General features: G+C 45.4%; 1 protein-coding gene across 1 annotated transcript; it reads right to left on the bottom strand.

Moving 5' to 3' along the window:
* Positions 1 to 570: 570 nt before the first annotated feature.
* Positions 571 to 7,800, bottom strand: Prokr1 (prokineticin receptor 1). Its single transcript, XM_027934610.3, has 2 exons — positions 7,316 to 7,800; positions 571 to 1,267 (listed from the first exon to the last, which is right to left on the bottom strand). The coding sequence occupies exons 1-2, from the start codon at positions 7,798 to 7,800 to the stop codon at positions 571 to 573; spliced, it is 1,182 nt and encodes a 393-aa protein (XP_027790411.1).
* Between the last annotated feature and the right edge of the window lie 6,548 nt (positions 7,801 to 14,348).

Below are 14,348 nucleotides of genomic sequence, written 5' to 3'. Positions count from 1 at the left end.
TCCTCAGGTTTCTATGTGCAGGCATGCAGGGCTGCTCCCAGTGAGGGTCAGAACCAGGGATGAGATGAGATGGGACCCTCCATTGCATTCTTTCCCCAGCCTTGAAAATGTTAGGAGTGAACTCAAGCCTAAGAGTACTCTTAGAGATGAAGCTCGACCAGTATATGATGAGTAGCTGCAATGACCTGGAGAGATCTTCATGCTGTCCACACATGTACTGTGCTCCTAGATACTCGCTCCAGCTCCCTCTTTATTCCAGAGTCTTCGCCACATTTTCCTTGGTTTAATGCCTATTTCATTTTGTCAACGAAATATCATCAACATGTTAGTTTTCACCAGTGCCTACTCATCATACAAATTAGGCATTTAATGAATGTCGACTACTAATGACAGTCTCTTGTCACATCAGTTTTCGAAATCCTGAGCTCCTTGAACACAGTGTCCTCATGACACATTCAATTTGTCCTCTGCAGAAAACCAAGAATCGGTGGTCCATGTGTATATCCAAGCACACTGATCCAGGACCCAAAGATCCTGTCTTGGGTTTAAACTTTGGCAAGGTCCTTTGGATTATTTCAGTCTGATGCAGTCCACCTCTTCAGTTGCAGGCATCCCCATGGTTTTGAGATCAAGGTCAGCGCTCGACTTACTTCCATTATAGGAAGCCTTCCAGTGGAGCAGCATAATCTTCTTGAAGTACTTGATGGTGTTGTTCTTGACGGTCACGAAGCACAGGGTGTTGATTATGCTGTTGCTCATGGCGATGCACTCCACGATGTAGAAGGCGGTGAGATAGTGCTTCTCCTTCACAAACACCGCGGGGAAGAAGTCACGCACGATGGTGAAGCCGTAGAAGGGCGCCCAGCACAGCACGTAGGCGGTGAGGATGCACATGAGAACCAGCACGGTCTTCCGACGGCAGCGCAGCCGCTTGCGGATCTGCTCTGTCTGGAACCCGGGGACCGCCTTGAACCAGAGCTCGCGCGAGACCCTGGCATAGCACAGAGCCATGATGACCACCGGGCCCAAGAACTCGATACCAAAGATGAAGAGGAAGTAGGACTTGTAGTAGAGCTGCTGGTCCACCGGCCAGATCTGGCCACAGAAGATCTTCTCCTGGCTCTTGACAATGATGAGGACCGTCTCCGTGGTGAAATACGCAGATGGGATGGCGACGAGGATGGACACTGTCCACACCAGGGCAATCAGGCCGGTGGCTGTTTGACACTTCATCCGTGGTCTCAGTGGGTGAACAATGGCCAGATACCTGGGGCAAAACACAAATAGAATCATGCCCTGTGAGAAGCCAATGCTGGGGTACCATTTAATTTTTTTGCAGGGGAAAGGCAGACTCGATAGCAAGCCCTGGCTCCACCTCTAATTAGCTGGGCAGCCTCAAGTCGGTTTTGTTTAATCTCTTAACCTCAGTTTCCTTTCCTGCAAAAGTATTTGTTTTTAAAGATTAGATGTGATAATGTATACTCGTTCCTGGAAGACGTTTTAAACTTGGTATATAATGAAAAAAAATGGCCACAATTTTCTAGTCTGGCACTATTCCCAGGTCTTTCCGGTTTTCAGGACATGCATCCAAATTATCAAGAGGTTAAGAGACAATAGGCCCGATAACTCCAAAGAGTTGCTGGGAGAACTCACCCTTTCCAGTAGAAGCAGCAAGCTAAGCTTTGTCTTCATCCCACATTTAAAAAAATATATATATATTGCTCTGCATGCAGGGGTGGAGGAAATGCACATTGCCATTTATCTCATTTTCCAGATGGAAAATGGAGTCTATTGAGAGATGAGTGACTTCTCAAGGTCATCTACACAAGACCCTTGATAGAAAACATTTAACCCTACCTCACAGGGTTGATGTGAAAATCAATTGAGAATATACACGAATGTATTTTTTTTTTAACCACAAAGCATCAGACAATAAAAGATATTGCTTTTTGTTCTTTCCAAAAGAACCCACATTGCAGTTACCACAGTGGTCCAGGAAGGAGAGAGCACTTTCTGGGGGCCGTTAGTCATTTGTGTGGTATGACAGTAGCCTTTCCAGAGGGTGCACACACTTCTGCAAAGAGCTCTGGTTTCCTGGAAGGCTTTCTGTGCCTGGTAGGGAGTGGAAGTTGGAGAAGGAGAAAAATGGGAAGTGAAGTGGGAGGGAAGGACAAATCAATGCTGGAAATAAACATGTTCTCATGTGTCCACAGCTTATCCCAGGTAGAATGGAGTGCAAATGTGACAGGGGCCTGAAGGAAGGCCAAACCAGTTCTGTTTCCTTTGAAACCGATCCCTTTGAGGTCATGTTTCTTGGGATTGTAAACTAAAGAGAGCTTCATTTTTTTTAAATTTTTTTCCCCTGATTGTAGTTCTCTTACTTCCATCCCTCCCCACATGACATAGGCAGCCAAAGCCATTGAGTATATTTGAGAGGTCACTGGAGTGAGATGCCTGCTCTCTTCCAGCTCCCAGAAGATGTTAAATGATGCTGGATAGGTTGAGTCTACGTACTGGACACCCAGCTGGCTGCCCTGGCCACCCGCATCCATCCCCGGCACTCTAGCCAGCTACTTAGTACTGAAAATGGAATGGAAATAACCACAGAATATTGACAACATTTTGACCATTGCACATGCGTGAGGCGTTTCATCAAAGGCCACAATGCTCCCAATATTACAGGAACATCAAATGTGCTTGGATTTGCCATTAAAATTAAGAGTGTGGAGTTCTGTTCTCATGGGTGCATTTGCTTTCTATTTACCTCACAGGGTTCTGCTGGTTGTCACAGAAAATTTCTACCTTCGTATGTGTTCACAATATGACTTTTTTCTGTTTCTTCTCCCAATAGTAGCTTCCTAACTCTTTATGATGAATCAAATTCAATGTTTTTTAATGAATACGCAAGCCAGAACCCCATCTAGAACCTCAAAAGACCAAGAATCTAGTCCCAGATTTGCTGCAACTTGCTATATCAATCTCAGTCTTTTTTCTTAGCGCTGTTGGTTTAATTTTCTCATCTGTAAACTGGAGATATCACCCTGATATTGTGAGGTTCCAATGAGCTACTGCATATAAACAACAATAAGCTATTAATATACAAGAAGCTATTAGTACCTTAAAATCACTTTTATTTTTCAAAGTTATTCTGTATTCACAACAATGTTCTTGATAAATTTTGCTTTTGCAAGTCCTCGACAACTTTCTACTTTACTGAACCCAAACCTTCACTTCAAAACTAACCTTCAAGGTTATTTTATCCTGACTGTCTCTGACATCATCCCAAATCCATCCCTAAAGGATCAGTGTCATGAGCTGTGCAAAGGACATTCCTCATACACTTACCACCTAGTAAGTTGCAGAAAAGAGTTTCAGGGATTCCCATCAGTCTTGGCTGGGTGAAGGTCAGAAATGACTCTAGTATTAGTAATTCTTGCTTCTGTTTGTAAAGAAGTTTACAATTTATAGAGACTTTTCAAATCTATATTTTCATCAGGCAAGCCCAACCCTATTAGAAGGGTAAGAGAGCAAAGATACCCATTTTATGGATGAGTAAGCTAAGGCTTGGGGAAGTGAAATAACTTGCTAAAAGCCACACAGCTAGAAACTGACAAGAGCCATGACATATTGCTACAAATCTGGAGGCCTCTTCAATATGCCATTTGTCCCTTTACTTTCAGTAAGAACAAACAGTGCCCTTTCCTCCACCTTCCCAGTAGCTCAGCAGCCCTTCACCTTTCCCTCCATCATGCTGAGTTTTACCCACTGATGTTCCAGGAAGCAGTCAGATAATTGACAACTACTTTTCTCAACTTATGAGCATGACCTTGCTTGCCCTCTGCATCTCCAACCTCAATGGCTTCGGTCCAGATCCACCCAAAGCCAACAGTTCCAGGAGAATAAGGAATAAAGCCTGTTGGACAAAGTAATGCCCAGGAAGTAGTCTGTGAGATAGTGGGCAGGGTGATCAAGCACAAGATTGGCTCCCTTTCTGTCCCCAGGACTCAACCCCATGCAGCCATGGTAATGGTTGCAGCAGCTACTGGCCTGGTCATGGGATGGGCAGAGTGTACCACCTGCTTCCTGGGGTAGCTGTCCCCAACTGATGAAGGGTCCAGGGGGCATCTGTGCTTCCTAAGGCTGGACTATAACAGTCTGTGCTTCCTAAGGCTTTGCCTATAACAGTCATTTCTCTCCATCCCTTGTGTCTCTTGGACATAAATTCCATGAAAGCAAAATTTTTTTTTAATCATATCCTTAATCCTTGGAATCATACTTGTCACGTGGCAGTCACTGTAACTGCTTGTTTGAATGAATGCCTGCATGAGGGAATGAATGCTTAGGATGGATTATGAATGGAGGGGCTGACAGACAGGCAGAGTCAAGAGACACTGAAGTCAGGAAGGCCAAGGTGAGACTAGGATGGCCCAACCTACATGAACATGGTAGGGGGCAGGAGTAAGTTTTACTAGGACCTGGAAGTTGAAAGAATGTTGGAGAACAGAAGGACAAGGATAAAGGAGCCCTCTAGTTTGAACAACAGAATCGAGAGAAGAAACAGAGCCAGGTGCAATGGCACACATCTGTAATCCCAGCAGCTTGGGAGGCTGAGGCAGGAGGATCAAGAGTTGAAAGCCAGACTCAGCAATTTAGTGAGGCTCTAATCAAATCAAGGAGGCCCTGTGTCTAGATAAAATATTAAATAGAGCTGAGGGTGTGGCTCACTAGTTAAGCATCCCTGGGTTCAATCCCTGGTACCAAAAAAAAAAAAAAAAAAAAGTTAAAACAGAAATCCAAACAGGTAGAAAATACATAATTCTGTTCTGCCATATCTTGAGAGTTACATATTTTAAAATTCTTATATTATTATTTTGTGTAAAGCACATGGAAACAATTGTTTCAGTGAAGACCAAAAAGGTTAGCCAATTGAAAATATTCATTAATTTACCTGGTTTTGTGGTCCTTGTTCTTTGAAAGGAGATTAATATAAGAATTATCTGATATACTCTTCATTTAATGCTTACTCTATCTTAAACATTGTCCTAAGCAATTACAGAGATTACTCCATTTAATCCTCAAAGAAATGCAATACATTAGATTTTCTTATTGTCCTCATTTTGTAGATGAGAAAACTGAGGGAGATATCGGTCAAAAAACCAAGGCCTTACAACAAATAGGTGTTACAGTAGGAATTCAAACCCGAGTAACAGCTAACACTATTTCTACAGAAATTCCATTAAACAAAAATAAAGGCATTTTTACAAACTGTCAAGGTGTGTGTTACACCAAGATAAGAATTTAGTTGCCTTGAGCTAACCAAATTAAACCTGAAGATTACTCATAGGATTTTGAACATCACAAAGGAACAGACAAAAATCAGTGATTCCTAGGCCACAAAATTTAAATTACATGATAGCAGCATTTTTACAAAAACATAATTTGAAGCAAAAATAAAAAAATAATCAATTAAAAAAACTTAATGCCTTAGGCAGCTGGTCAGTCAGGCCAGGCCTTGGATGGCAGTGTCAGTACACCTTGTTTTCCACCAATGTCTGGATGCATTGGGATAGACATCCCACTCTGAACAATAGCAGCGCGCTCAGTGTAAAGTATGCTCTTCAATTCCTCTTTCTTATTGCATCTAATCTGTATTATGTCAACTCACGGTGCATGAGAAATGCTCACAGTATTTCAGACAAGCTGAGTTTGGTATGAAATTAGGATATGAGCTTGGAGGAGTTCAGTGGATTGAGGTTGATTGATTGACAAAGATAATACCTCCACATGTTAAAGATAACCCAGTGCCCTTCAGTTTATCCTAACTTCTTTCTCCCTTGAAGCCCTCCTATGGTTGTCAGATCTGATGACAAGTGGGCCTTCCGTGGTGAGATGGATCTCACCCAGGGAACAAGGCCCCACTCCATAGCAGGTACCTACTTACACTCCTTTTTGTAGCTCAGAGAAACCCGGGGGCAAATATGTCTTGCTAGCATGAAAGTTCAGGAAACAACCCCATATTCTTTGTCTTTAGAAGTAAAGGGAACAGTTTCCATTTTCAGAAAAGGTTAGAAGTCAAATCCCTGGAGCTCTTCCTCAGTAGCTCTGAAAGGAAACTTAGGTGAATACTGTGCTTGATCGCTACCCTCCTGCTATAGAGTCCTTGCCTAAGTGGACAAATGTTGTGGGGCTCTGCCACTTGTGTGGAAGACCATGACCAAGGTGAGGCTGCCATCTGAAAGAATGATACCTCCAAGCACCTGCTCTAGGTGACAGATCAAAAGCCATTTCAGCTACTAACTCCCTGACATTCTTCAGTGGCTGCCCACTCAGTGGTTTTAAAGCCAGGCTCCTCTGTAGTCTCTTTCCTTAAGAATAGACTTTTTCCAGGTTATTCCACTTTGATTACCTTGTCCCTAGCTTCAGAAAGCATACTCTATTAGCTGTGCTTCTCGCTTGATCACTGATCTGGGGTGCCTGAACTGTGAGAGGCAGATGGAACACCAGGAGCCCTGAGGCAATGGGACAGGACAAGCGTGGGTGCTTTAGGTTCTCTGGATATACAGGGAAGCAGATTGTTCAGCTCCAAGTACACAGAGTCTTGATTTGACCCTCAGGGTTACTGTCTTAGATGTAACAAGGTGCTTTGTAATGAAAGTCAAAGTGGGCAGAGGAGCTTGCAAAGACCTCCCCAGGAAACAAGGACCACTCTGGCCCATTTAGCACAAGTGTATACCAATGAAACAACTAAATATAAGAAAGGTTTGCCGAGATTGCTCTTATTGATTTTATTTACCAGTTCTAAAAACGGGTCTCTTGCCGAGCTGCATGCAAATGGGTTTGAAGGCACAAAGCCATTCATGTAACCACAACAAACAAAATAAGGAAGCATAGGTTGCCTTGTTTCTTTTCCAAACAATTCCCTCAATCAATGAGCCATCAATTAGTGCTAAGAGGTCGTGTGTTAGAAGAGGAAGTCTTGAGGAGATAGAAACTTCTCCTAAGATATTAAAATAATTACTTGGAACTTAAACTTGTTCCTGAACATCTCTTATGGCTACTCTTAACCTTGAACTGGTACAACATCTATGAGCAGGTCCACAGCAGGCAAACCAGATGCCTTCTTACTGCCCAGCTCCAAAGTGCCCAACTCTGCCTCCTGTCTCACCAAAGCTGGAAAACTGGAAATCTTCCAACTGTCCAGTCAATGGGGAAACTTTTGAGTGCCTCATGCCTGCAACTGCAATAAAGGAAGGGATCATTCCAATGGCCCCTCTTCCCTGACTAACTTTGTTTCCCCCAACTACCCTGCACTCACCTGTCAATGGCGATGGCCAGCAGGGCATTGGTGGAGACATAGAGAGAGACGGTGCGCAAGTAGTTGACAGAGGCACACAGGACATGGCCATGTTCCCAGGAGAGCTGGCGCACCACATAGTAGTCCATCTCAAAGGGGCAGCAGACAACAGCCACCAGGAAGTCAGAGATGGCCAGGTTGGCGATGAGCAGGTTAGTGAGGTTACGCAGCTTCTTAGAGCGGGCTAAGGCGGCAATAAAGATGAAGTTGCCAATGCCACAGACCAGCATGATGCCCACCAGGGCCATGCCAATGACAATCTTGGCAGCAAAGAATGTCCGGGAGTTCGTCACATCCTCATCCTCATCCAAGGGCATGTCATAGTCACCATAGCTGAAGTTGAATGGAAAGGAAGCTGTGTGGGCTCCATAGGGGTTGAGTACAGAGAGGAAACTGGTGGAGGAGTTGGTGACATTCTCATCCACGACCCCCGTAGTGATCTCCATCTGTCCCTGCGGAGCTCTGAGTGATACTGCTGGGAATTCCGGAGAAATCTCTGCAGGCTGATGTCCCCTCTCTCTGCTGATGCTCTGCTCTCCCTTAATGAGTCAGTGTCCCTGCCAGCATCCTTGGGGTGCAGTATCCGAGCTCCATTCTAAGCCTTTAAAAGACATACAAATAGTTGGCTGCATGTTGAAGTGAACCTGGCTGGATTTAAAATCATTCTGTAACCTAAGCAGACCCATTAGCCACCTGCTCCGAGTGAACATAGATAGGGTGATGGAGTGGAAATAAAGGAACCAGTGAGAGAAAACAAATGAATGAAAACCACATCTTCACTCAATTAGAGAATGCTGGATCGCTGTAGAGATAATGAGGCTGTGCTTCCATTTATTTCCATTCCACTCAAAAAAAAAATGATGCATTCTTTCTCAAGGACCAAAGTTGGGAGTGTGGGGCAGCTGAATGGAATAGAAGTGACCTATTCCAAAGTCCACTCACTATCCTAAAAGCCAGACCAATAGTCCTGTGTGGTAACCACAGATCCTTTCCAGTGGCTCAAAAGAAACTCCTCTGTATGCCACTGAAGAGTGAACACTCTGAGACAACCCCATCAGCTCTTCTGAGCTATTCTTCTGGCAAAACACAGCTGTAAAAATCACAGAGCTCTCTCCTCCCTGGGCTTCCTGTTCCTACATCAAAATCTGTTGTGACCCTAGAAGCTGGATACCATGTTTCTCCAGACCTGTCCCCAGGCAGAAGCTTGCAGGGTGGAAGTCACAGCCTGTCACTAAATGAGTGAGTTATAAAGAGAACCTGAAAACAAATTCCTTCCTTGGCTGGTTGCGTGTCCTGAGGTAAATAGCTTAAACACTCAGAGTTTCAACATCCTCCAGACAGGAGATCAATATCGTCTGTAAAGCATGGAGCTCCCTGGAGAGGGAGAGTGTTACACCCCAGAACTGCAAGGAATTACTATTGAGCACTCAGGCCTCCCAGCCAGCTGCAAATATGGGGAGGGAAATCCTGCTGCAGAGACCCCACACCACATATGGGGGCTGGGATGGGGAAAGAGAGGAAGCCAGAGTTCCCTGTCCCTTCTTTGGGCAGTCCCTTCCACAGCCAAAGACATCAGGCCAGGGAGCTGGATGTAAGAGAAGGGCTAGGTTTGGAGAGCATCCTAAAGCTCAGGAGAACGGGAGGGAGAAGAATAGCAAATCTAAATTCCTGGAAAGGGGGGACATAAAGAAGAACCCCCCAAAATCCTGCTGCCTTATTCCTCAAAAAGACAAGACATCTGGAGCATGTCTTTATGGAGGGTTAAATTCCCTCTGCACCTCAATGAAGTTTAGACCCACTGCTGCCTCCCCCTCCCTGTTCTTCACCCTGAGTTGGCCTTTTCTCTGAGTTATCACTTCGGTCCATCTCATCCCTGCTCTCTGTCTCTGTCAGGTGTGAGGCAGAACCCAGAGATGAAAAGCCAAAAGGGTCAGGCTTGGAAGCCAGGAAGGCAGGGCTGCAATACCCTGGGACACATCTCACCGCTTGCAATCTCTGTGTCTTTGAGGCATTCCACCTCCAGAGAGGTACCCTACAATCACCTACCAGGAAGGCTCAAAGTCAGGATTTAGAACAAAGAATAGCAGAAACTTCTAAAGGGCGGTGGGGGGGGGGGGGGAGACTAAGGCATTAGGAGATTAAGGACTGGAAGAGAAATTGCTCAAGGATCCTTTCCCCTGTATTCTCAGCCCTCAAGGAGGACCCCAGTTCCCATCCTCCGCTGTCCTCTGGATCGCTGGAAGCGTCCCTTTGCAGCGCTTGCTGATAAACTCTCTCCTGCTCCCAACTTTCTCCTAGGAGCCTAGGTGGCTATGCCTAAAGAAAGAGGGAGGGGGCAGATTGGCTCCCCGAAGAAACGAACGCAGTCCAGTCCCTGGAAAAGTCCCCTCCCCATTCAAAAGCTCTGGCTTCATCACCCTCACCACGCCGGCCTCTGCGGGCTGGTACCACTTGGGGTCTTTGGAGCATCTCCCCGGAGAGCGCGCTCAGTACCTGCGGCATCTCGGCGCCCAGCGGACGAGGGTCAGGTTTCTTCATTCTAGGGCCGGGGACAGTACAGGCTTTCAGAGACCCGCTGGCGGGGACAAGTCCCCTCTCTCCTTCTCCTCTGGAGGATCTCTCCCGGATAGGGAGGGAGTTGCGCTGTCTCTAGCGCGGCAGACGGGGAGAGCCGCAGCGAGGCCACCCCCTCTGGAACCCGCCCCGCACTCGCTGTCCCCGCCCCCGGTGGTCGCGGGGCGGCGGGGGCTCCGAAAGGTGAGCTCCGGACCAGGGCGCCAGGCTACGGGGGGTGGCAGGGTCCCCTCTCGAAGTAGGGGTACGTCGGGGGTCACTCGGGCACACGCGGGGGTCTCTCGGGCACACGCGGGGCTTGGGAGCCGGGGGTCGTCCTTCGGCCGTTGTGTCCGGGACGCAGAGGCGGCAGCTCGCGGCGGGGACGCGCTGGAGGGAGGCAGCCCAGGCGGGCGGTGCGTTCCCCGGGCTCAGCCTCCGGAACGGCCGCCTCGGGCGGGAAGGAGGGCGCCACGCTCTGAGCAGGGCTCTGCGCCCAGCCTGCCGGGGGTGTGCCCGCCCCAGGGCACCCGGCTCCACGCCGCTTCACCTGACCGAACCACCCAGCGCGGCCACCAGAGTGGGCGGGCGGACAGGGCCCCGGCTGAGCCTAGAGCTTTCAAAGGACCGGGAGGAGCCTCCTCTGCTGCCCACAACATGACCCTCACAGGATATGCGAGGACTGGCCCAAACCTCATCCTCTCCAGGGAGCCCAGCGGAGCGCCAGGGTCATCTTCATCATCAGCTGCCTGAGATCTACTTTCTAGAGAGCAAAGCGAGGCGACGGGGGCACCACGGAGAAAGGAAAGGTCTCCTCAGCCCCCAGGGAGGTCTGCTCAGAAGAAGGTAGGGACGACCAGAGCTGACTTCCAGAACACGGATCTCCTTCAAAATCCTATAGATTTCTCAAAACCTTGAACATAGAATTTCCGTATGATCAGCAATTCCACACCAAGGGATATAACTAGAAAAAAATTGAAAGCAGGAATTCAGATGTGTGTGCACCAATGTTCACTATTCACAATGGTCCAAAGGTGGAAACAACCCAAATGTCCAACTGATGAACGTTTAAACAAAATACATGATGTGTACATACGGTAGAGTAATATTCAGCCTTTAAAAGGAGTGAAATATAACAATGTTGGTGAAGATGTGGAGAAATCAGAATTCTAGTGTACCACACTGGTGGGAATATTAAATAATGTGATCACTTTGGAAAATAGTATAGTGTTTCCTCAAAATTTTAAAGAATAGACTTACCATATGATTCAGCATTTCTACTTTTGGGTGTATATCTAAAAAAATGTATGAGGTATTTGTACATTATCAATATTATTCACAATAGCCAAATCATGGAAGCAATAGAAGTGGACAAATGGGCAAACAAAATGTGATATATGTAAATGTAAATATGTAATGAAATTCAGCCTCAAAAAGGAAGGAAATTCTGATATATGCTGTAACATGGGTGCACCTTAAGGACATTATATTAAGTGAATAAGCCAGTCACCAAAAGACAAATTCTGTATGATTCCACATCTAGATCAGACAAATTCAGAGTCAGAAGGTAAGTATGGTGGTTTCCAGAGGCTGCAGGGAGGCACGATGGGGTTTGTTTAATAGGTTCAGACTTTCTGTTTGAGATGATGAAAAAGTATAAATTGGTGAGTTTTATGTGTATTTTGCAAAAATACCTGTCCCTTAGAACAGCTCAGATCTCTTTAGCAAGGCGTACATCCAGTGTCTATCCATGATTGGCCTCCAGCTGTCCATAATGGAAAAGATGCTGCCCAGGATCTGGACTGTTATTTCACTTTGCCACTGTTGAACTGTGTGACTTTAGGCAAGTCACATAACCTCTCTGGGGTTCCATTTTCTTACTAATAAAATGGATGAGTTGTGCTTGCATTAAGAAATCACAACCAGATTCTAATAGTTCATGCAGTATCTTCTTGGGGCCTGCATCCCACTCTGGACAAGTTCTATCATTCCTGCAAAACTCCTGTCATTTGCAAAAAAAAAAAAAAATGTCATACCACTTTCAAGTCTGAATCTCAAGCTTCCTGAGACATGGAACAGGACAGTGGTAAAGAGCTTGGGATTCAGAGTCACCTGCCTGCTTTCTGTCTAGCTCTACACACATGACCTGTGTGATCTTGGGCAGTGTGGTAACCAAAGCCCACTTTCTTCATTTGTAAATTAGGGTTGACAATAGCTCCTACATCATAAACTTGTTGTGATTATTAAACAAAGTAAGGCAGGTAAAGTGCTTAGCTCAATGTTTGGCATTTAGCCAGGTTTCTGAGAAATGCCAGCTATTACTGTAACTGATTCTTTCCCTATCTTGCTCTGCGAGATCCTAACCAATCTAAGAGACCCTGCTTACATGCCATTTCTTGTGGAAAATATGCCTTATTTCTCCTACTTATTTTTATTTCTTCCTTATCACTTAGAATTTTTCTTTAAATGCACTTTTGTGTATCAATTTGTTCTCCATATTGTACTGTCCCCTGAGGAAGGGCTAGATCACCTTCAGTTTTGCATCATATTCTGCAGTTGTTTCTCAAACTTTCCAGGTGATAAAAATTATCTGGGGTGCTAGTAGATCTTACTAATTCCTGGGTCTGACTGTAAACCTAGGAATGGGGCTTAGAAATCTGTAGGTTTAGCCAACACCCCACCCCAGGTCATTCTTATTGCCAAATGTATTTGAGAATATGGTAACATAGACCAGAGCCTGGCACCAGGTAGACATTGATTTGTCAGTGTAGACATAGCATATGTTTTCTTGACTCTGTTTATCTTTTCCTGGAAGTAAAAAAAAAAGACACAATTTCACTATTTATTTATTGCTGCTTATCAAATCATCCCAACCTAGTAGTTGAAGCAAACATGTATTATCTCCCAGTTTCTGAGGTCTAGGAATGTCAGAGAGGCTGAGCCAGGTGATTCCTGGCCCAAGGCCTGCCATGAGATTGGAATCAAGCTGTCATCCAGGGCTACATTCTCATTTGAAGGTTTAACAGAGAGAGAAATGTGCCCTTGAGTTCACTCATGTGGTTATTGTGGGGCCTCATCAAGTGGGTCTACTTGAGTGACCTCACAGCATGGCATCTGACCTCTCCCACTTCTACCATATGTCTTATACCATCAGACAAACCCTAGTAAAGGGAAGTAGGGAAGGGGGACCACACAAATGCATGAACACCAGAAGGTGAGAGCCACTGTGACTAACATGGAAGACATCTTGGAGGCTGGTACCAAGTAGAACTCCAGATTTCCCCTTTCTCCTTCACAGTCCTGGTAGGAAATGGTAGTTGAGGCCAATAATGAGGGTAGCCACAATGGAGACATTTCTGTCTGACCTGAGGCTGGACAGGCTGTGGATGACTTCTGGATAAATGGATATGCCATGGTAAATAAGTCAGGAGGACATAAGGACATAATTGGGATGATTCATTGGTCTCGTTTAGGGGAAATGTAATATTGGGAGTCAGTGTGGTCTGGCAGGCTCTATGTGCTGCAGGTCCTATTGGGGCTCCTTTGAAGGGTTTGGGAGCCTGTATGTTATTTTCTGCTTTCTTTCCCAGCCCTCTCTTCAGCTGAGACTCTCTGAGTATCCAAGTAGAATCCATTTAGAATTTTGATAGTCTGTCTCTGTGACAGAACTAAACTAGGACTACCTTGGCTTAAAGAAATAACTGTAACTCAAAACTAATTTTTTAATGGATGGAAATGAAATGAGTTAAAAAAAACAAAATGTGGGACTCCATTGATAATTATTCCCCAAAATGTAAAGCCCCAAGGACACCAACAACTGAAAAATTGGCCTGTGATTAGTTCACTGCCATGAAGAGCAGAAGTATGTTGGCTCACCTTGCCTACAATGATCCGCAATATCTTAGAAAATTTGCCTCCTCAGGAGTCTTGACAAACAAGATCCAAAGAACCTTTTGAGGAAGCACTTTCTTTGGAGATGTCCACCTACCCCCAAATAATGTTCTTGGATGCTTTTATTTATTTTTTTCCTTTCTTATTTCATTCACAGGTATAATTCCAAGAATAATTCTCATTTATTTATTTTATCCCATAGTTATATCCCTTTGGGTTTAGACATGGAAGTTTTGAACATCTTAGTGCTTTTGTCAACCATGCAACTCCTGTGATATAATGAATACCACATATAAATCTGGCTCTAGGAGGACCTTCAAGTTCATTTGGTGAGTACTATTCATTGAGAAAGGAGCCAACAGATGGTCAAAAGGGAAAGCCATTCACCCAATATACAGAGCCAGCTGATTTCAGAGTCCATATTCAAGTCCCAGTCTCCTGATGTTTAGCACATCCCTCTACCCACTTCTCTGGCCAGCTATATTCACAACACTATCTACCTGTTCTCATTTTGACCTTCTCTCCATGATCCTTGGCTCCAGGGCCCAGT

This window comes from Marmota flaviventris, chromosome 14 (genome assembly GCF_047511675.1).
Source record: "Marmota flaviventris isolate mMarFla1 chromosome 14, mMarFla1.hap1, whole genome shotgun sequence".
NCBI lineage: Eukaryota > Metazoa > Chordata > Mammalia > Rodentia > Sciuridae > Marmota > Marmota flaviventris.
This window is presented reverse-complemented; position numbering and strand designations above follow the sequence as displayed.